The sequence below is a fragment of the Aotus nancymaae genome, unplaced genomic scaffold, assembly GCF_030222135.1.
Source record: "Aotus nancymaae isolate 86718 unplaced genomic scaffold, 86718_ANA_hifiasm-v0.15.2.pri h1tg000018l, whole genome shotgun sequence".
Classification (NCBI taxonomy): domain Eukaryota; kingdom Metazoa; phylum Chordata; class Mammalia; order Primates; family Aotidae; genus Aotus; species Aotus nancymaae.
Genome location: NW_026988430.1, coordinates 13,618,383 through 13,639,111, shown reverse-complemented (window position 1 = coordinate 13,639,111; position 20,729 = coordinate 13,618,383). Strand labels below are relative to the sequence as shown.

General features: G+C 43.3%; 1 protein-coding gene across 2 annotated transcripts in view; it reads left to right on the top strand.

The window, feature by feature from the left end:
- Nucleotides 1-20,729, top strand: part of MYOCD (myocardin) — a 104,239-nt gene that overhangs the window by 76,254 nt on the left and 7,256 nt on the right. For both annotated transcript variants that reach the window (XM_021676086.2, XM_064378283.1), the window contains 6 exons: nt 2,404-2,657; nt 4,094-4,247; nt 10,433-11,362; nt 14,197-14,340; nt 15,977-16,105; nt 19,433-19,490. In XM_021676086.2, coding sequence (XP_021531761.2) covers nt 2,404-2,657; nt 4,094-4,247; nt 10,433-11,362; nt 14,197-14,340; nt 15,977-16,105; nt 19,433-19,490 — 1,669 coding nt within the window. The remainder of the gene's footprint in view (nt 1-2,403; nt 2,658-4,093; nt 4,248-10,432; nt 11,363-14,196; nt 14,341-15,976; nt 16,106-19,432; nt 19,491-20,729) is intronic.

Below are 20,729 nucleotides of genomic sequence, written 5' to 3'. Positions count from 1 at the left end.
TCTAATGGATGATAGACACTTCTGTTTCCCTGTAAGTCTCCCCCACCAAACCACAAGTGCTTAAACCCAGCTGACAATTCACTCAGCTCAACAGGTTTGAAATTACGTGACTATCAATGCATTTTGTTCATTGCAGGGGAAGGAGGAGGAGACGAATCCCATTATTTCTAAAGCTGAGTATAAAAAGAAATGCTATTAATATTTCTATCACAGTATTTAAATTGTGTATAATTCAAATTAGGGCACGGTGGCTCACCCCTGTAATCCCAGCACTTTGGGAGGCCGAGGTGGGAGGACTACCTGAGGTCAGGAGTTTGAGACCAGCCTGGCCAACATGGGGAAACCCCGTCTCTACCAAAAAATACAAAAATTAGCTGGCCGTGGTGGCACGCGCCTGTAGTCCCAGCTACTCTGGAGGCTGAGGCAGGAGAATCACTTGAACACGGGAGGCAGAGGTTGCAGTGAGCCGAGATCATGATCACTGCACTTCAGCCTGGGCAACAGAGTGAGACTCTGTCTCAAAAAGAAAAAAAAAATTAGCAAAACCTCAACCTCACTGTACTAGGAAGTATGATAGAAGCCCAGAAGACGGACAGATCACTCACTTTCAGTGAAAAGGGCAATCAATACAGACACCCAGCTGGTCCCGGCGGGCCAGTTATTTGTAGACGAGCCATCATCCCTTCTGCTTGGTCAACAAATATGCACAACCTTAGTATCCCCTGGGCTCAAAAAGAGAATGGTAGTAGTAGTCTTTACCCCACACTATCCAGAGAAAATGGTCTGATTTCAATATCTTCTGGAATGTGCTAAGGCAACATAGAGAAAAAAACTCCTGGACCCCTGACTTAGCTGTGGGACCCTGCCAGAGCTGCAGCTCCCATCCTACCCAGACAAGGCAAGCCTCAGAATGAGGCGACAACCGCAACTGATCTGGAGCAGGCCAGGGCAGAGCTGGTTTCGGGACAGAAGACAGATTAATTAATTAGAATGCTAATCGATTAGTAAGTGGGGACAAACCAAGTCACCAAACACACAGAAATACTTGTGCTCGTTATTCATTAGTCGCCAGGAAGAAGTCTCTTTGGAAAACAAAAAAGCCTTCCGGAGTGGGATGCGCTGAGTCCAAGCGAGTTGTAAGCTCCTTTGGATAAGGTCACATTCAGATGTGTAGTTTGTGGTTGAACTGGGGAAGCTGCCAAGTCAGAGTATGCCTGCCAGCTGTTCAGGAGCCCCCTCTTCTGGTCACCGGTGGTAACACACTTTCCTTCCAATGATCCCCCAAATCCTTGATCACTTACAGTCATTGCATCCAGGTTCTTCATTTCAACCTTCTGTAATAAAGCCAGGGTTTGAAAATTCCATTTTTTTCTTTTAGGTGGAGTCTTGCTCTGTCATTCACGCTGGAGTGCAGTGGTGCAATCTCAACTCACTGCAACTTCTGCTTCTCAGGTTCAAGCTATTCTCCTGCCTCAGCCTCCCAAGTAGCTGAGACTACAGGCACCTGCGACCACGCCCAGCTAATTTTTTGTATTTTTAGTAGAGACACGGTTTCACCATGTTGGCCAGGTTGGTCTCGAACTGACCTCAAGTGATCTGCCCATCTTGGCCTCCCAAACTGCTGGGATTACAAGCATGGGTCATTGCGCCCGGCCTGAAAATTCATTTTTTAACCTGATAACAGGATGGACCCATTCCTTCCTAATATAAAAGAACTTTTTTATTTTATTTTTTTGAGATGGAGTTTTGCTCTTGTTGCCCAGGCTGGAGTGCAATGGTGTGATCTCGGCTCACTGCAAACTCCACCTGCTGGGTTCAAGTGATTCTCCTGCCTGTTTCCCGAGTAGCTGGGATCACAGGCATCTGCCACCATGCTCAGCTAATTTTTGTATTTTTTATAGAGACAGGGTTTCACCATGCTGGCCAGGCTTGTCTCAAACTCCTGACCCCAGGTGATCCACCCACCTTGGTTTCCCAAAGTGCTGGGATTACAGGCGTGAGCCATCATGGCCAGTCATGAAAGAACTTTCTACAAATAGTCTCAAGAACAGAATGCTGCCTTTGTGGGCCATTGGTTGGTTTTAGGTTAGAAGAATGCACTCATTGAAACACAGGAGTACATTTTGCTGCACTCCAGAAAGAAAGAATTCTGGAGCTATTTCTAAGATTCAACATTCCCCGTCTAAGGAGTGTCCTTCCATTGTGATACATTTGCAGTGAATTTGTTTGTTAGCAGCGCTAATGTCCTAGGAGCTCTTTGTACATCATGCCTTTGCTATATTGTATTTCTGAGATTCAGGAATGACCATCAGACAAAACTGCCTCACAATCAATGTGTCCATGATGCAAATTCATTCTTAGCCATCGCCTAAAGCACATGCCATTTCCTCATTCTCTTTGCAGTCCAAGTCCTTGGGTGACAGTAAGAACCGCCACAAAAAGCCCAAGGACCCCAAGCCAAAAGTGAAGAAGCTTAAATATCACCAGTACATTCCCCCAGACCAGAAGGCAGAGAAGTCCCCTCCACCTATGGACTCCGCCTATGCTCGGTTGCTCCAGCAACAGCAGCTGTTCCTGCAGCTCCAGATCCTCAGCCAGCAGCAGCAGCAGCAGCAACACCGATTCAGCTACCCAGGGATGCACCAAGCTCAGCTCAAGTAAGTCGGGCAAGCCGGGGAGGGTGGCTGCGGGCAGAGGTTGGGAAGGGTGTTGATTAATATCTATCTGAGGCATATGGCACCTAGCAAGTCTTGTATTGCACCATTTCCTCATCCAATATGTTTGGAATATGACTCAGTTTACAAACTGCGCACACCTTTTCAGAGCCATAAGACTGGGAGGAAGCAAATTCAGAGCACTCTTTATCTGCAGATGTATTCCAGACCCTCAGTGGACACCTAAAACCTCAGAGAGCACTGAACTCCAAATACACTGTATTTTTCCTAGACATACATACCCATGGTAAGGTTTAATTTATAAAGTAGGCACAGGGAGAGATTAACAATAATAGATAGCAATAATATAGAACAATTATAGCATTTACTTTAATAAAAGGTGTCTGGATGTAGTGGTTTCTCTCTCAAAGCATCTTATTTTACTGTACGCATCTATTTTTGAACTGCAGTTGACTTCGGATATCTGAAATCTTGTAAAGTGAAATGGCCAATAAGGAAGGGACTACTATAAATCAATGCCCTTGAGAAAAAGGCCCCTTTGGGGAAAAGGAAAGTATTAACACTTTCAAACTGGACTGTGGAATGTCTAAGAATGTGATACTGGAATTATGAGCAATTCCGATGCATTTCTGCTTTTAGAAATAACGGAGCTGAGAAACAGCTTCAGAGATTAGCTCCTGAGCCCAGGTTGTGTGATCACATTGCTAGGTCAACTTTTTTTTTTTTTTGAGATGGAGTTTCACTCTGTTGCCCAGGCTGCAGTGCAGTGGCGCGATCTCGGCTCACTGCAACCTCTGCCTCCTGGGCTGAAGCGATTCTCCTGCCACAGCCTCCTGAGTAGCTGGGATTACAGGCACACACCACCGCGCCCAGCTGATTTTTGTATTTTTAGTACAGACAGGGTTTCACCATGTTGCCCAGGCTGGTCTTGAACCCCTGACCTCAGGTGATCAACCCACCTCGGCCTCCCAAAGTGCTGGGATTACAGGCGTGAGCTACCACACCCGGCCGCTAGATCATCTTTTAAATCGTCAATATCCCCACTTATAACATTAAGATACGGATTCCTCCTGTGTCATTCTCAGACCATGCTAGCAGTTATGCTGAGCACTGAACATAACCAAGCTTTACCAGATTGCTTGGCCTCCCCAGGACAGAGCATCAGCTGAGTCATAGGTGGATGTGTCCTCTGTCATATGCCAAAGTCCCCGCTGCTACCTCTTCTCTCCCTAAACAAAGTTCAGATGTCACACACCACTTGCCATCTAGCCAGCACAGTTTTTTCCTCACCCTGCTGTCTTCTGCTGGTTTATTGCATGCCTGTCCCTTGTAGGCAATCACTTTGTGATCTGATCTAAATGCAAGTTATCCCATAACTATTTGATTGTATTTGAAGTGCCTCTTTGTTTGTTTTTTAGAGAACCAAATGAACAGATGGTCAGAAATCCAAACTCTTCTTCAACACCACTGAGCAATACCCCCTTGTCCCCTGTCAAAAACAGTTTTTCTGGACAAACTGGTGTCTCTTCTTTCAAACCAGGCCCACTCCCGCCTAACCTGGATGATCTGAAGGTATAGGATTTGACATGATTTTCTTTCTTTTTTTAAAACAAATACAACAGTAAATTGTCAACAGCACCGCTGCAACTGATATCTGGAGTGTGAGAGAGGGAGGGGAGGGAGACGACGGGAAACACTGAAGGAGGTGACAGAGTTTATCCTGCTGTAGTTGAACACCCCAGTTATCTAGTCCATTTTATGCAGCTGTAACAGAATACTGGAAACCGAGAATTTTATAAAGAAAAGGGGCTGGGTGTGGTGGCTCACGCCTATAATCCCAGCACTTTGGGGGGCCGAGGTGGGTGGATCACGAGGTCAGGAGTTCGAGACCAGCCTGGCCAACATAGTGAAACCCTGTCTCTACTAAAATACAGAAAAAATTAGCCGGGCATGGTAGTGGCACATGCCTATAGTCCCAGCTACTTGGGAGGCTGAGGCAGGGGAATTGCTTGAACCTGGGAGGCGGAGGTTGTAGTGAGCCGAGCTCTCGCCACTGTCCTCCAGCCTGGTATACAGAAGACTCTGCCTCAAAAAAAAAAAAAAAAAAAAAAAGGAAAGAAAAGAAAAAAAAGAAAGGAATTTATTTCTTACAGTTCTAGAGCTGAGAAGTCCGAGGACATGGCACCAGTATCTGGCGAAGGCCATCGCACATTAGAAAGGCAGAAGGTGGAAGGACAAGAAAGGGCAAGAGTGATCGAGACAGAGAGAAAAGGCAAACTTTATGCTTATTTTATCACAGTAAAAAATAATTTTTAAGTAGGCTATCTCCAGATGAGAGTAGGACAGGAGTCGGGTAAGACAGGAGATGCCTCAGCCACAGAGAAACATGACCCAGATATGATGGTGCCATCTGTCAGAGCCTTCAAAGGTGATTCCCTTAGATACATATGCTCAGAATCATTGGCTGGTGAGCGTTCTGATAATTAGTATAGGTATAAGGAAATGACGATGATGACGATAATGCCTACCAATTGTTTTTTTTGAGATGGAGTCTCGCTCTGTCATCTAGGCTGGAGTGCAGTGGCACTATCTTGACTCACTGCAACCTCTGCCTCCCAGGTGTCAAGTGATTCTCCTGCCTCAGCCTCCGAAGTAGCTGGGACTACAGGCGCCCACCACCACATCTGGCTAATTTTTGAATTTTTAGTAGAGGCGGGGTTTCACCAAGTTGGCCAGGCTGGTCTCGAACTCCTGACCTCAGGTGATCCACTGGCCTTGGCCTCCCAAAGTGCTGGGATGACAGGCATGAGCCATCACCATTTTTCTATACTATAAATCATCAGTCAATTATTCTGTGTAGATTGGCTTTAATTTTCACCCTGCAAGATAAGTTTTGTCTTCCCCATTTAAAAAGTGAAAATAAAAACAGAATCATAAAGAGGTCAAATGATAGGCAGTTTAACCCGCTTATGAATGACAAAACTGAGGCTCGAACCTAAATAACTTACTTCAAGAGCTTTGCTATTCTATGAGAGATGAGTAGAAAGAGGCCGGGCGTGGTGGCTCACACCTGTCATCCCAGCACTTTGGGAGGTCGAGGCGGGCAGATCACGAGGTCAAGAGATCGACACCATCCTGGCAGTCCAGCCTGGTAACAGAGCAAGATTCCGTCTCAAAAAGGAAAAAAAAAAGAAAGAAAGAGAGGGATGGGCAGGAGAGAACTTAGCTGTACTTGACCGCTCACTGTGTGTATGGGGAGAGGCGTCACCTGAGTCCTGGGAGAGTGACCTCCATGACAGAAAGAGAGAGAATAGAATGAGGAGTTGATGTGGAGGGGTGGTGGCAAGTTTATTCAGTTTGGGAAAGTCAAGTCACAGGTACCAGCAGGGTAACCATGAGAAAAGCTGTCAGTTTCCATCAGTAGGAATTAGCCAGGCTGTGTTGTCAGGGGTAGGAACAGAAATCTCAGAATCGTGTGCAATGTGTGGAGGAGCATTGAAACTAGAAGGTGAATGACATTGACAAAGAACAAAATGGAAAGAGTGAGAAGGAGGGAGAGAAAAGGAATGAAGGAAACATATGATGCAGCCACAATTGGGGAAAGGAAGAAATAAGAGGAATGGATGGATGAAGGTGAGCCCTCAAATAGTAATCAGAAGGTAATATTATGAAGGTGACATTTGCAACCAATTTTCACATTTTGCCACATAAAAGGAAAAGAACACTGAGAGAAAAGACTTTGATTTTTTTTTTTAAGTTAATGGTTACATCACATTATTTATTTCAATTATATCACATAATTCTCCACTAAGTTAATGGATAATTTTTGCATCCTGTTTAAAAAAAAACTGGCCAGGTGTGGTGGCTCACGCTTGTAATCTCAGCACTTTAGGAGGCTGAGGTGGACAGATCACGAGGTCAAGAGATCGAGACCATCCTGGCCAACATGGTAAAACATCGTCTCCACTAAAAAAAAAAAAAATACAAAAATTAGCCAGGCATGGTGGTGTGCACCTGCAGTCCCAGCTACTTGGGAGGCTGAGGCAGGAGAATCACTTGAACCTGAGAGGCAGCGGTTGCAGTGAGCCGAGATCACGCTACTGTACTATAGCCTGGGCAATAGAGCAAGACTCCATCTCAGAAAAAAAAAAAAACAAAAAACTGGAGAGTGAGAGAGAGAGCATACCAAAGAGACAGAGAGAGAAGGTGGGGGGGACTGAAATTTTAAAAAACTGGAAGGATCACACCTGTAATCCCAGCACTTTGGGAGGCCGAGGCGGGTGGATCACGAGGTCAAGAGATCGAGACCATCCTGGTCAACATGGTGAAACCCCGTCTCTACTAAAAATACAAAAAATTAGCTGGGCATGGTGGCGCGTGCCTGTAATCCCAGCTACTCAGCTACTCAGGAGGCTGAGGCAGGAGAATTGCCTGAACCCAGGAGGCGGAGGTTGCGGTGAGCCGAGATAGCGCCATTGCGCTCCAGCCTGGGTAACGAGAGCGAAACTCCTTCTCAAAAAAAAACAAAAAACTGGAAGGATAACTGATTGATATTAAGCAGTAATGATTTACATTTTAAGATATGATAATGTTATTGTGTCTATGGTTTTTTAAGAGTACTTATCTTTTAGTGATGGTGACCAAATTATTTGGATGAAATTACATGATTTGATTCAAAATACCTCAGGAAAGGTAGGAGAAGTGGGTTGGAGTACAAAAGAAACAAGATTGGGCATGTGTGATAATGGTGAAGTTTGCTGTTGAGTTTATAGGGTTCATTAGACTTTTCTATCTACTTTTCTGTATGTTTGAATTTTTCCATAATAAATAGTTTAAAAAGTTATCAATGATTAAAACACCAGTGAATGTAGGAAAGAAGTGTATACAAACCTCTGTCCTGAAGAAGCCCATAGAGTGTAATATTCTGAAATTTAAGGTAAATTAAATTCAACCATATTCATTTTATTTTAGAATATGAGCTGCATTATTTAATAATGTAGTTAAATTATTCAGTGCTGAGACAGAGTCTAAAAATAAATGTAGAACTCATCAATTTTAAGTAATTCAAAATTAAAACGGTAATGAGTTGCCATTTTGTACTTTTTCGAACCAGCAAATCTAAAAGAAAATGATAAAACAATTCCAGCAAGACTGTAGGGTAAATAACTAAAGAATTGCTAATGTAAGTTTCAATCCTTTCTGATAACTTTTAGCTGATTATAAAGTAACATATATTGACTGTTGATATATGACAATGTGTAGAAAAGTAAACAGCATTTTGAAAGATAATTAAGATTCACAGAAAGCAGATTATATTTCCTTCTAGATTTAAAATGCATATGAACATTTTGTTTTTAAATAATTGTTTTGAAAAATTACGTGTACATAAATTACTGGCATCCTTCGTTTCTTAACACATCACGAACATTTTTTGTAACTGTTAATACTCAATGCATTTTTATTTCTTCACCACCTAGTTAACATTCCACTGCTGTACATTTAACTAGCTGACAGAGTTTTGCTATTCAAAATATGATTGCAGGCGGGGTGTGGTGGCTCACACCTGTAATCCTAGCACTTTGGGAGGCTGAGGCGGGTGGATCACTTGAGGTCAGGAGTTCAAAACCAGCATGGCCAACATGGTGAAACCCCATCTCTAGTAAAAATACAGGAAATTAGTGGAGCGTGGTGGTATACACCTGTAATCCCAGCTACTAGCAAGGCTGAGGCAGGGGAATTGCTTGAACCTGGGAGGTGGAGGTTGCAGTGAGCCAAGATCACACCACTGCACTCCAGCCTGGGTGACAGAGCAAGACTCTGTCTCAATAGAACAATATATATATATTCAATAATAATATTGAATATATTATTCATAATATAATATTTTCATTATATTCAATATAACATTCAATAATAATATTGAAATTTAAGTATTTAATGTATTATTTTAATTACAAAAATAACATATTTATGTAAAATATTTAGAACGTACAGATGAGGAGAACAATTTTTAACCTTTTAGCATATTTTTATCTAGATATTTTCATATGCAAACATAGGTTTAAATATATATGTATATATACATACATTGTTTATATAGTTTTTAGAAAAATAGAATCAATTCAAACTTTGTTCACGTATTACTATACCACAAGCAATTAATCATCCAACGTCAGCAGATATTTATAGCATCAGCTTTAATGGATCTGTAGAATCCCAGCATTTGCATACACTATCATTTACCTAACCAGTTCTCATATTTGTGGATATTTAGTTTCTAGTTTATGAACATCATAAAAAATACAGGGATAAGATAATTACATGTAAATCAACATAATAATATTAGTAAACCTTTATATTATACAACTATTTGCCAGGCACTATTCCAAGTGCTTTATACATTTTAAGCCATTTTAACCCTCCCAAAAAGGCATAAAGTAGGTATTATTGCCCCTATTTCCCAGAAGGGAAACTGAGGCACAGAGTGATTTGATCACTGAGTTAGTAACAGGCAGGGCCAGGATTTGAACTGATAATTTTATCACCACATACTCTCTCAGTATATGACTATTATCCAGATGGTCATTAAAATTAGGACATAAATATTCATATGGAGCCCTGGTTCTTCATAAATATTCATATGGCACCCCATGGGGACTTGTTAAAAATGCTAATCAACTGAATCAGAAACCCCACAGTGGGGCCCTGTGTCTGCATTGTAACACACCCTCCAGTGGTCCAGGCATGCTCAGGTCTGAGGAAGAGAATGTGGTAGGAAGAGCCCTCACCAAGGAAGCCTGAAAAGCTTCAGACTTTGCTGTACTGTAAGCAGATCACAAGGTCAGGAGATCGAGACCATCCTGGCCAACATGGTGAAACCCTGTCTCTACTAAAATACAAAAAATTAGCTGGGTGTGGTGGTGGACTTCTGTAGTCCCAGCTACTTGGGATGCTGAGGCAGGGGAATGAATTGCTTGAACCTGTGAGGCAGAGATTGCAGTGAGCCGAGATCACGCCACTGTACTACAGCCTGGTGAAAAGCAAGACTCCATCTCATTAAAAAAAAAAGACTACTTTGGGGGGCTTGTGTCTAAACCCAGGCAGATATGTTTTCTCATCTATAAAATGGAGACACAGGTCACCATGAGGGATGACGGGCAGTAGATTAACTGACTTCTACCATTCATTCAAGCTGTACATTTCTATGACTCTAAGGCCATGCAAACATCATAAAGGTTAAAGTTAAAAATGTTAAAATTGTGCAAAACTGATTTATATCAAGGGTAGGAGAGGAAATTGGAAAGAAGTATAAAAGAGGTGGGTATTGTAAAATTCCATTTGTGGTGTTTTGAAGCTAGTGGGGTTTGTTTTGGTTTTGGGTTTGGTTTTTTTTTTTTTTTTTGAGACGGCGTCTCGCTGTGTCTCCCAGGCTGGAGGGCAATGGCAGGATCACTCACTGCAGTCTCCACCTCCTGGGTTCAAGCGATTCTCCTGCCTCAGCCTCACAAGTAGCTGGAATGACAAGTGCCCACAACCACGCACAGCTAATTTTTGTATGTTTAGTAGAGACAGGGTTTCACCATGTTGGTCAGGCTGGTCTCGAACTTCTGACCTTGTGACCCACCTGCCTCAGCATCCCAAAGTGCTGGGGTTACAGGCGTGAGCCACCACGCCTGGCCGAAGCTAATTTTATAATAAATACACTTTAAAAAATACTGTCGTTAAACAGCACACTCACCACATTCTGATTTCTTTAGGTCTCTGAATTAAGACAACAGCTTCGAATTCGGGGCTTGCCTGTGTCAGGCACCAAAACGGCCCTCATGGACCGGCTTCGACCCTTCCAGGACTGCTCTGGCAACCCCGTGCCAAACTTTGGGGATATCACGACTGTCACTTTTCCTGTCACACCCAACACGCTGCCCAATTACCAGTCTTCCTCCACCAGTGCCTTATCCAACGGCTTCTACCACTTTGGCAGCACCAGCTCCAGCCCCCCGATTTCCCCAGCCTCCTCTGATCTGTCAGTCGCCGGGTCCCTGCCGGACACCTTCAATGATGCCTCCCCTTCCTTTGGCCTGCACCCATCCCCAGTCCACGCGTGCACGGAGGAAAGTCTCATGAGCAGCCTGAACGGGGGCTCTGTTCCTTCCGAGCTGGATGGGCTGGACTCCGAGAAGGACAAGATGCTGGTGGAGAAGCAGAAAGTAATCAATGAGCTCACCTGGAAACTCCAGCAAGAGCAGAGGCAGGTGGAGGAGCTGAGGATGCAGCTTCAGAAGCAGAAAAGGAATAATTGTGCAGAGAAGAAGCCGCTGCCTTTCTTGGCTGCCTCCATCAAGCAGGAAGAGGCCATCTCCAGCTGTCCTTTTGCATCCCAAGTACCTGTGAAAAGACAAAGCAGCAGCTCAGAGTGTCACCCGCCGGCTTGTGAAGCTGTTCAACTCCAGCCCCTTGGAAATGCTCATTGTGTGGAGTCCTCAGGTCAAACCAACGTCCTGTCTTCCACATTTCTCAGCCCGCAGTGCTCCCCTCAGCATTCACCACTTGGGGCTGTGAAAAGCCCACAGCACATCAGTTTGCCCCCATCACCCAACAACCCTCACTTTCTGCCCTCATCTTCTGGGACCCAGGGAGAAGGGCACAGGGTATCTTCGCCCATCAGCAGCCAGGTGTGCACTGCACAGGTAAGAGCACCTTGCACCATGCCTGGTGCATGCCTCTTTCTGGAAGTGGGATACAAATTTTCAACTGCTAAAAAGCTAATGTCAGAAACTTTATGATGATGATGATGATTATTATTATTATTATTATTATTTTGAGAAGGAGTCTTACTCTGTCATCCAGGCTGGAGTGCAGTGGCACCATCTCGGCTCACTGAAATTTCCAACTCCTGGGTTCAAGTGATTCCCCTGCCTCAGCTTCCCGAGTACCTGGGACTACAGGCACATGCCACCACGCCCAGCTAGTTTTTAGTAGAGACAGGGTTTCACCATGTTGGCCAGAATGGTCTCGATCTCCTGACTTCATGATCCACCCTCCTTGGCCTCTCAAAGTGCTGGGATTACAGGCGTGAGCCACCGCACCCAGCCTAATGTCAGAACTTTCAATGTGAAGGTTTTACCAAAAGCCTAGCAGCATCTCCCAGATACTACAATCCTTGAGTCTTCATGGTAGACCAAACTCATTTATCCTCTAAGTCAGGGGCTGGCAAACTTGCTCTGTAAAGGACCAGATGATAAATATGTTTTTGCTTTGCAGGTCACACTGTCTGTGTCATACCTACTTAGTTTTGCCTTTGTTATCACAAACACAGCCATAGACATTGTGTAAACAAATGCACATGGCTATGTTCCAATAAAACTTTATTTAAAAAACAGGCAGTGAGCAAGACTTGGCTTGTGGGCTGCAGCTTGCTAACCACCGCTCTTAGGATTCCTTGGGGTCAAACCTTATCATATGTCAAACCAATGCCTCAAAGGTTTAAAGGGAAAGTCATCAGACCTTACTTTCATGCAATAGTCTGCATAGTGAAAACATTTAGTGATCACCTACTGTGTGCCAGGTCCTGTTCTCATCTCTGGGAATTAGTGCTGAACTAGCCAAAGAAAAATGTCTATTCTTGTGGGAACAGAGACAGTTTAAAAGTAAATTAAACAATTTCAAAGTAAATTACATACTATATTAGATGATACAATTTATGGAGAAAAAGCAAAGGGATATGTGTGTGTGTGTGTGTGTGTGTGTGTGTGTGTGTATGTAGTTTATGTGTGCAGTTTGGAAGTTTGCAACTCTAAATAGAAGGGCCAGGGACATTTTAGCAAAACCTTCAAAGAAGTAAAAAAAAAAAAAAATTGTGGATATTTGAGGTGAAGGCATTGAAGGCAAAGGAGAAATAGTACATGCAAAGGCCCTGTGGTTGGAGCTTATAGAGACTGTTCAAGGACCAGTGGCTGGAGCAGAATGGGAACAGTCATAGGAGCTGGCTTAGAAGACTCACTAATTCAAAGACTAGGCAAAGGTGATTGGCAAAGACTCTGCTTATGCTCGTGAGCGGAAGAATCACTGGGAAAGTCTATGTAAGTCAAGTGGAGAAAGGTAACGCTATCAAAAGGTTCTGCAATCAACATTATTAGAAAGGGAATGGGAAGAAAACTCACATTAATTGAATATGAATACCTTCTAAGTGCCAAGCATTAAGAGGCATGTCTATGAATAACCTCAGTCACTGTCACAAGGAAACTGAGCTCCAGTGTATTATTCTTTATTTGCCATTGAGGAAAATGAGGCTCAGAGAGCTTAAATCAGTTACCCAGGATCACATGAACCTGAAATTTGTTAATTCTAAGTACACACCCTATTCTTGTGGAATATCTCCACCCCAAGAGTGTGAAGTGTGGCAAAAGGTAATGATAATTAATTTTTACAAACCTATAGGAACAACGCATTCCCATGAACAATGCCTACCCCTGAGGGGCACTCTGGGAGAAATTAGGACCTAAATAAAGTATTGTCATAATTAACAAACGTTTATTGCATGTATAGTATCCAGGGAAACAAAGGTAAAAATAGCTCTTGAGACATACCTCTGGACCAAAACTTTCAGTACTGGTGATATTGCTGCTAACATTGTACAGTGATTTATGGCTCACAAAGACTCTTTAAAGACGTTAACAATTTCATGATAAAATGATAAGGAACAGGCTGGGTGCGGTGGCTCACGCCTGTAATCCCAGCACTTTGGGAGGCCGAGGCGGGCAGATCACAAGGTCAGGAGTTCGAGACCAGCCTGGTCAACATAGTGAAACCCTGTCTCTACTAAAAATAGAAAAATTCGCCAGGCATGGTGGTGTGCACCTGTAATCTCAGCTACTCTGGAGGCTGAGGCAGGAGAATAGCTTGAACACCAGAGGCAGAGGTTGCAGTGAGCCAAGATCATGCCATTGCACTCCAGCCTGGGTGACAGAGCAAGACTCCATCTCAGAAAAAAAAAAAAAAAAAAAAGGATAAAGAACAATATAGGTTAATGTAGCTGATCTATGCTTACAACATTAAATACTGATGAGAGGGAGGGACAGATTGATTATAAAGGGCTAGAAAGGTCCAGGAAGGTTTTGTGAGGGGATTGGACTTGGCAGGAAGTATCATGTTTAAAAGTAGAGGACCAGGAAACGGACAAGGCAGGGAGATGGAATGTACAGGGCATGCTGATGGAAGTCTGTGGTGGGAATCGTAGAACTTAAGCTTGCAGAAGTAAATAGCACCAAACTGTAGTCTTGAACACTCATCCAGGTTGAAAGTGGAAATCCTATGCCGTGGATACCTGAAGCCACTGGAAGTTTTTGAGCAGTAGGTGATGTCTAAAAAGCCAGATTTTAGGCAAGTTCATCTGGTAATGGAATTTAGGAAGGTTTGCAAAGATGACACAAGGGGACACAGGGCAGGAACCAGAATTGTCAGCCAAGGTCACACTCAAGCAAGCTAATGCTGGCCATGTAATTTGTCACTTCTTCCTTTACAGAACTCAGGAGCACACGATGGCCATCCTCCAGGCTTTTCTCCCCATTCTTCCAGCCTCCACCCACCCTTCTCTGGAACCCAAGCAGACAGCAGTCATGGTGCTGGGGGCAACACTTGTCCCAAAAGCCCATGTGTACAGCAAAAGGTAAGCACCTTGAAAAAGGATTCAACCTGGGATTCACTTTGCCTCCTCTCTTCTGTAATCCCTGTCCTCCAAAGTGAAAAGAAGTTCCCTTTTTCTCTTTTTTTTTGAGACAGAGTCTTACTGTGTCACTCAGGCTGGAGTACAGTGGTGTGATCTTGGCTCACTGCAACCTCCATCTCCTGAGTTCAAGCAATTATCTGCCTCAGCCTCCCGATTAGCTGGGGTTATAGACACCCACCACCATGCCAGCTACTTTTTTTTATTTTTAGTAAAGACAGGGTTTTATCACCTTGGCCAGGCTGGTCTTGAACTCCTGACCTCGTGATCCACCCACTTTGGCCTCCCAAAGTGCTGGGATGACAGGTGTGAGCCACTGTGCCCGGCCATGAATTTCCCTTTAAAGGCAGAAGGAAATTTCATTTTAGAGAGAAACACATCCACTCAAAATGCGTGTAAAAGGATGTACAAATATGAATAAGGAGGTATCCCAGGCAGTCACTTCCTGGGGTCATCCCAGAAATCATGATGACTAAAATGGCCATAATATGTTTGCAAAACAATGTGAACAAGAAACCAGTTTCTGTGAAGTTGAAGATTGGAATCAGGGTGTGTGGGAAAACAATGTTGGAGGAGGAGAGAGGGACACAGATCCATGGACAGGATTGGAGATCTGTAGAAAGCAGTGGCCACAGTGCAGTATCTTTCTGGGAAAGGAAGAGATGTCACCCAGTCAGCAGGTGGAAGAAGTCAGGGGTATGAACCATTCAGGCTATGGAGAGTTTCAAGGGGCAAAGAAGAGGTGGCAGAAAGAAGACAAACAAGATAAGCGTGACATAAAAGTGCCACATATGACAAGTCAGGAAAGGGACAGAGACCCTGAAGTGGGCCAGGCACTCCACAGGAGAACACACTCACAGTAAACAAAGCCAGTTCATAAAGAAACCTCAACAACTCAGCAATGGCTCCGACTGGCTGCAAAGTACCCAGTTTGGAATAAATGACCTGAGAGATAGATTACTCTGGAAATTCCTAGGTCGATGATTTTTTTTTTCTTTTTCTTTGCGACGCAGTCTCGCTGTCACCCAGGCTGAAGTGCAGTGGCGTGATCTTGGCTCACTGCAACCTCCACCTCCCAAGTTCAAGTGATTCTCCCACCTCAGCCTCCCGAGTAGCTGGGATTACAGGCGCACACCATCACACCCGGTTAATTTTTGTATTTTTAGTAGAGATGGGGTTTCACCATGTTGGCCAGGCTGGTCTTGAAGTCCTGACCTCCGGTGATCTGCCCACCTTGGCCTCCCAAAGTGCTAGGATTATAGGCATGAGCCACCTCGCCCGGCCTGAATTTTTTTTTTTTTTTTTGTATTGAATTTGACTCTTACTTATTTGTCCTTAAAAGAAGAGGGTGCATTTGAAGAGGGAAAATAGTTCTGCGAGGTTCCCATTCTGAGATGCCACCAGCAATAAACCCACAGTGGAATTCACTATTGTTATGGGAGTTATTTTCTAAGCCCTGGACCTTTTCTTTTTCTCTTAGATTAATTTTTCCAAAATTTAACCTGTTGTTTCTAGAACAGTAGCAATATCATTTCAGATCCATGAATTCAATGCCTTTCTCTGTATTTTACCCATGCAGATGGCTGGTTTACACTCTTCTGATAAGACGGGGCCAAAGTTTTCAATTCCATCCCCTACTTTTTCTAAGTCAAGTTCAGCAATTTCAGAGGTAACACAGCCTCCATCCTATGAGGATGCCGTAAAGCAGGTAACCATGTGATTTGTTCTTTATGGGAGAATAGACTGACTCAATGAACAGACATTGTTTTAGATGATTAAACTTCATGCAGTCTGTAAATTCTGATATTGAGTGTGTTGTGTGCCTTGCCACCAAAATAAGCGAATTACCTAGACGATAATTGGGAAACAGTGTCGTGTGTATAGCTGTGTGAGGCAGGGAGAGAAGAGGGTCACCTGCCTGGCTTTGGTACCAGCCCTGTTATCTGCCAGCTGCCACACTGTCAATAAGGTGAATGCTTCACCTCTCTTATACAAAATAGGGATAATATTTACTTGGTAAGGATTCTAGTACATACTACATTGTTCAGGCACATAAAAGGTTCTCAAATATATGAGAGTGATTGTCAGGGTAATACTTCCTGATGTTCTCCCTGGCTTTAAAATTCAATGACCCTGGCAAAACATTGATTGGGTGTTGATTGAAGCTGGGTAATAAATGCAAGGAGGTTCACTGTATCCTCTACTTTCATTCGTATTTGGAAAGTCTCAAAATTAAAAAGTAAGAAAAAGAAAAAACAAAGCCGGGTGTAGTGGCTCACAGCTGTAATCCCAACACTTTGGGAGGCCAAGGCAGCTGGATCACCTGAGGTCAGGAGTTTGAGACCAGCCTGGCCAACATGGTGAGACCCCGTCTCTACTAAAAATACAAAAATTAGGTGGATGTGGCAGTGCGTGCCTGTAATCCCAACTACTTGGGAGGCTGAGGCAGGAGAATTGCTTAAACCTGGGAGGCAGAGGTTGCAGTGAGCCGAGATTGTGCCACTGTACTCCAACCTGGGTGACAAAAGCAAAACTCCATCTCAAAAAAAAAAAGAAAAAGAAAAAGAAAAAACGATGAACGATCCTGTATTTTAAGTAGTCTGAGCTTGGATAAGGTATTCGATAGCCCTTTATATGTCCTCAACCCAGAACGGAACATCTGCATCAGTTGCTGCATACGGGTATCCCACAGATCAAAGTCAGCCTGAAGTTAAGTTCTGTTTGGCTTAAAGAACGTTTTAAATAACAGGAGATGGTATGCAAAGTGGGCTTTCTCATTTCTAAAAAATTAGAGGATCTGGCAACCCAGGAGCCACAGTGCTGCGAGTAGACAATTGCGTAAAGCCAGGTTCTGCTGCTACTTTGAGCCACAGCTATGCTCCGCTCTCTGCCTCTTTTTCTTATTCTATATTCAGTTCATTCCATTACCTGCCAGTCCCTTAGGCATCTGGTACCTTCTGAAGTGATAAATGACTCATTTTTTGACATTGATTATTGATGCCTGTGTTTATTGAATCTGGGTTGTCGGAGGAGTGAGATGGATAGATGCCTTTGTTCTCCCCATTCCTCTCCCCTGGTTTCTGTAAACGTCAGCTGATCCTTCACAGTTTCAAAAGAAAAGAAAATGGCCAGGCAAAGTGGACATCCAGAAATAAGACTCTACTGAGATGAGCCAGAGAGGACAGGGCATATCCTACAAGTGTCTACAGGTTCCTCAAGCTATTGCAGTGAGGAACCAACAAAATACGAGCCAAGTTCTTGGGCCACATTGCAGCAACCAAGTGAGGGTAGATTTAGGTCACTTCAAAGTAATAGCCTAAAAAGGTATTTTCTTTTCTTTCTTTCTTTCTTTCTTTCTTTCTTTTTTTTTTTTTGAGACAGAGTCTCACTCTTGCCCAGGCTGGAGTGCAATGGCATGGTCTTAGCTCACTGCAACCTCCACCTCCTATGTTCAAGCGATTCTCCTGTCTCAGCACCCCTAGTAGCTAGGCTCACTGGCACACACCACCACGCCTGGCTAATTTTTGTATTTTTAGTAGAGACAGGGTTTCACCATGTTAGCCAGGCTGGGCTTGAACTCCTGACCTCATGATCCACTTGCCTCAGCCTCCCAAAGTGCTGGGATTACAGGTGTGAGCCGCCACACCCAGCCGAAAAGGTATTTTCTATATATTAAGATGTCCTGCTCCTGGGATGAAAACTGTTATGTGTAAATATTCAGTGCTGCAAAAGAAGTAGCACTGGAATATAAATTTCTTCAGCAAGGCAATTTACTTCTATAGAAGGGTGCAGCTCACAGATGGAACAATGGTGAAGGCACACCTGGACAAGGGAGGGGAAGCAGTTCTTATTCCTGACGGAGGTCGCCCCTACTGCTATGTTATTCCCCTATTGGCTAGGGTTAAACTGCACAGTCTAAGCTAATTCCAATTGGCTATTTTAAAGAGAGCAGGGGTATAAGCTGGAGTGGCGGGGTGGGTAGTTTGGCAGGAAGGACAGTTAAGGCAGGTCAGAGCAGGTAACCAGGGGTCAAAGCAGGTGACCAGAGCAGGTGACCGAGATGAGTCAGGATGGAGCAGGGGAACAGATGTGAACTACTGAGTAGAACTGGTGGGAAAGGTTTTTACTGAAACTACAAGGAAGTTAAACTTTGAAATGGAGAATTAAAGAATAAGAGAGCTGAGCATACTGACACACTGATTCTTTGAAGAGAAACTTGGAGTTCGCTGTATCTAACAAAACCTCTCAAACAACTGAACTATCTCTAAAGTACTCTGTGCTGGGAAGCATTCTGCCTTCTTTCTCCCTTCTTCTGTTGTAATAGATTGTTTCATTCAGTAGTTTATATGCCTAAAATTAATACTGAAGCTTAATCAAACAGGGTTAAAAAAACCTTTAGGCAAACAACTCCTGTGTTCATAGCAGTGTTATTCACTGTACCCCAAAGGTGCAAACAGCCTAGATGCCCATTAACAGATGAATGGATAAACAACATGTGTTATATCTATACAACAGAATTTTATTCAGTCTTTAAAAAAAAAGAAATTCTGACACATAGCACAACACAGATCAACCTTGAGGACATTATGCTTAGCGAAATAAGCTAGTCACAAAAGAACAAATACTGTCTGATTCACTTATATGAGGGACCTAGATAGAATAGTCAAATTCGTAGAGATAGGAAGGAAAATGGTGATTTCTGGGGCTACAGGATGGGGCGTGGGAAGTTAGGGTTTAATGCACACACAGTTTTAGTCTTGCAGGATGAAAAGAATTCTGGAGATAGATGGTGGGGATGGTCACACAACAATGTGAATGGACTTCATGCCGCTTAACTGTACACCTAAAAATGGTTGATAGTAAATTTAAAGTTATGTGTTTTTACCCCAATTAGATTAAAAAAACAAACAAACAAACAAACAAAAAAAAACTTAACCAAACCTAGTTCAACGACCTGCAGCGCTGCTTCTAATGATTCCCTGCAGAGATAACCACCTTCTAACCTGTCTGTTCTCCTTTGGTTAATCTGCAATAGCAAATGACTCGGAGTCAGCAAATGGATGAACTCCTGGATGTCCTTATTGAAAGCGGAGGTAAGACTGCCTGTGGCCCGTCCATTAGGACATTCTGAGCCTGTGTGGATTCTAAGGAATGAACTCTTGGTAGCAAGATCAGATGTACACTGAGTTGGATGTACCAGGTAGTCCTCAAGGAGAGTCTTTTTTTTTTTTTGGAGATTCCTGAGCATTATTAGAGCTGATAAAAGAAGGCATAGTGGATGATTCCTCACTGCCTTTGTCCTAGGAGCATTTTTCAGCAATCATTTTAATCGTTTTCATGTTTCAGCCTAATCCTTGTTTCCTTAAATGTTTTCTCTCGCAGCACTAATTTTTTCTGTGTTCTAATCCCAATGTCCCTGCCTTCTCAATTATAAGAAAAGAAAAAAGCAGATAATGAAAGTTTTGTGCTACCTACTGAAAGTGCAATTCAATTAGTAACCTTCCACTGGATGGTTCATTCATGCTTAAATGTTATTCATGCTAGCAATAAAACATAAACAACACGTTCTTTTTGTCGCCTTTTAATTTTTTTCATTTATTTACTTAAAAAAAAATTACAGAGTGTGTGCCTAGGATTTGAAACCACACACATGAATAAGATGACCCAAGGAGGATGTGTAGATAAAAAGAAAAGAACTCAGGGCAGAATCCTTAAGCAAAAAAATTTAAAGTTTCAGAGAAGGAGGTAGCAAAGAACTTGGAGAAGAGGTAGTAGCGAGGCATCACGCTAGTCTCTGGGATACATCAGACAAAGTCCTGATTTTTATGGAGTTTACGGTCTGGTAAGGGAGACAGACGAGAAGCAAGTGAATGGACCTTCCTCCACTGTAACAGGAAGGAAGAAGAAAGAGATGGGTACAGACATATGTATGTATATGAGTTCTGTGATGGAAAGATGAGAGAGTTCATATCAGATGCCCTCATGTATTTCTAATGAAATATGTGGCAAGGTCAGCAACGTGTGAGGATGCAGAAGGGGAGTGTGGAAGATTCAGGGGAAGAAGAGCAGTTATGACTTCATCACGAATGAATTGAGTTTTCTGGGGAAACACAGCAGGGTGGTTTTGTAGTCTTAAATGCCAATTGTATGTCTGACATCAGGAATCTAAAGTGAAACCCAGTCAGCTTAGTTCAATTTTTCTCTTGCGACATTCTGCTGATCCAGAGCACGCTCAGAGAAGGTGAATGATCAGATTCATCCAGGTGTGGGGTTCTGCCAAAAATATAGGCTGGACAAGGAAAGAGGTGAAGACCAGAGGGGCTGGTGAACAG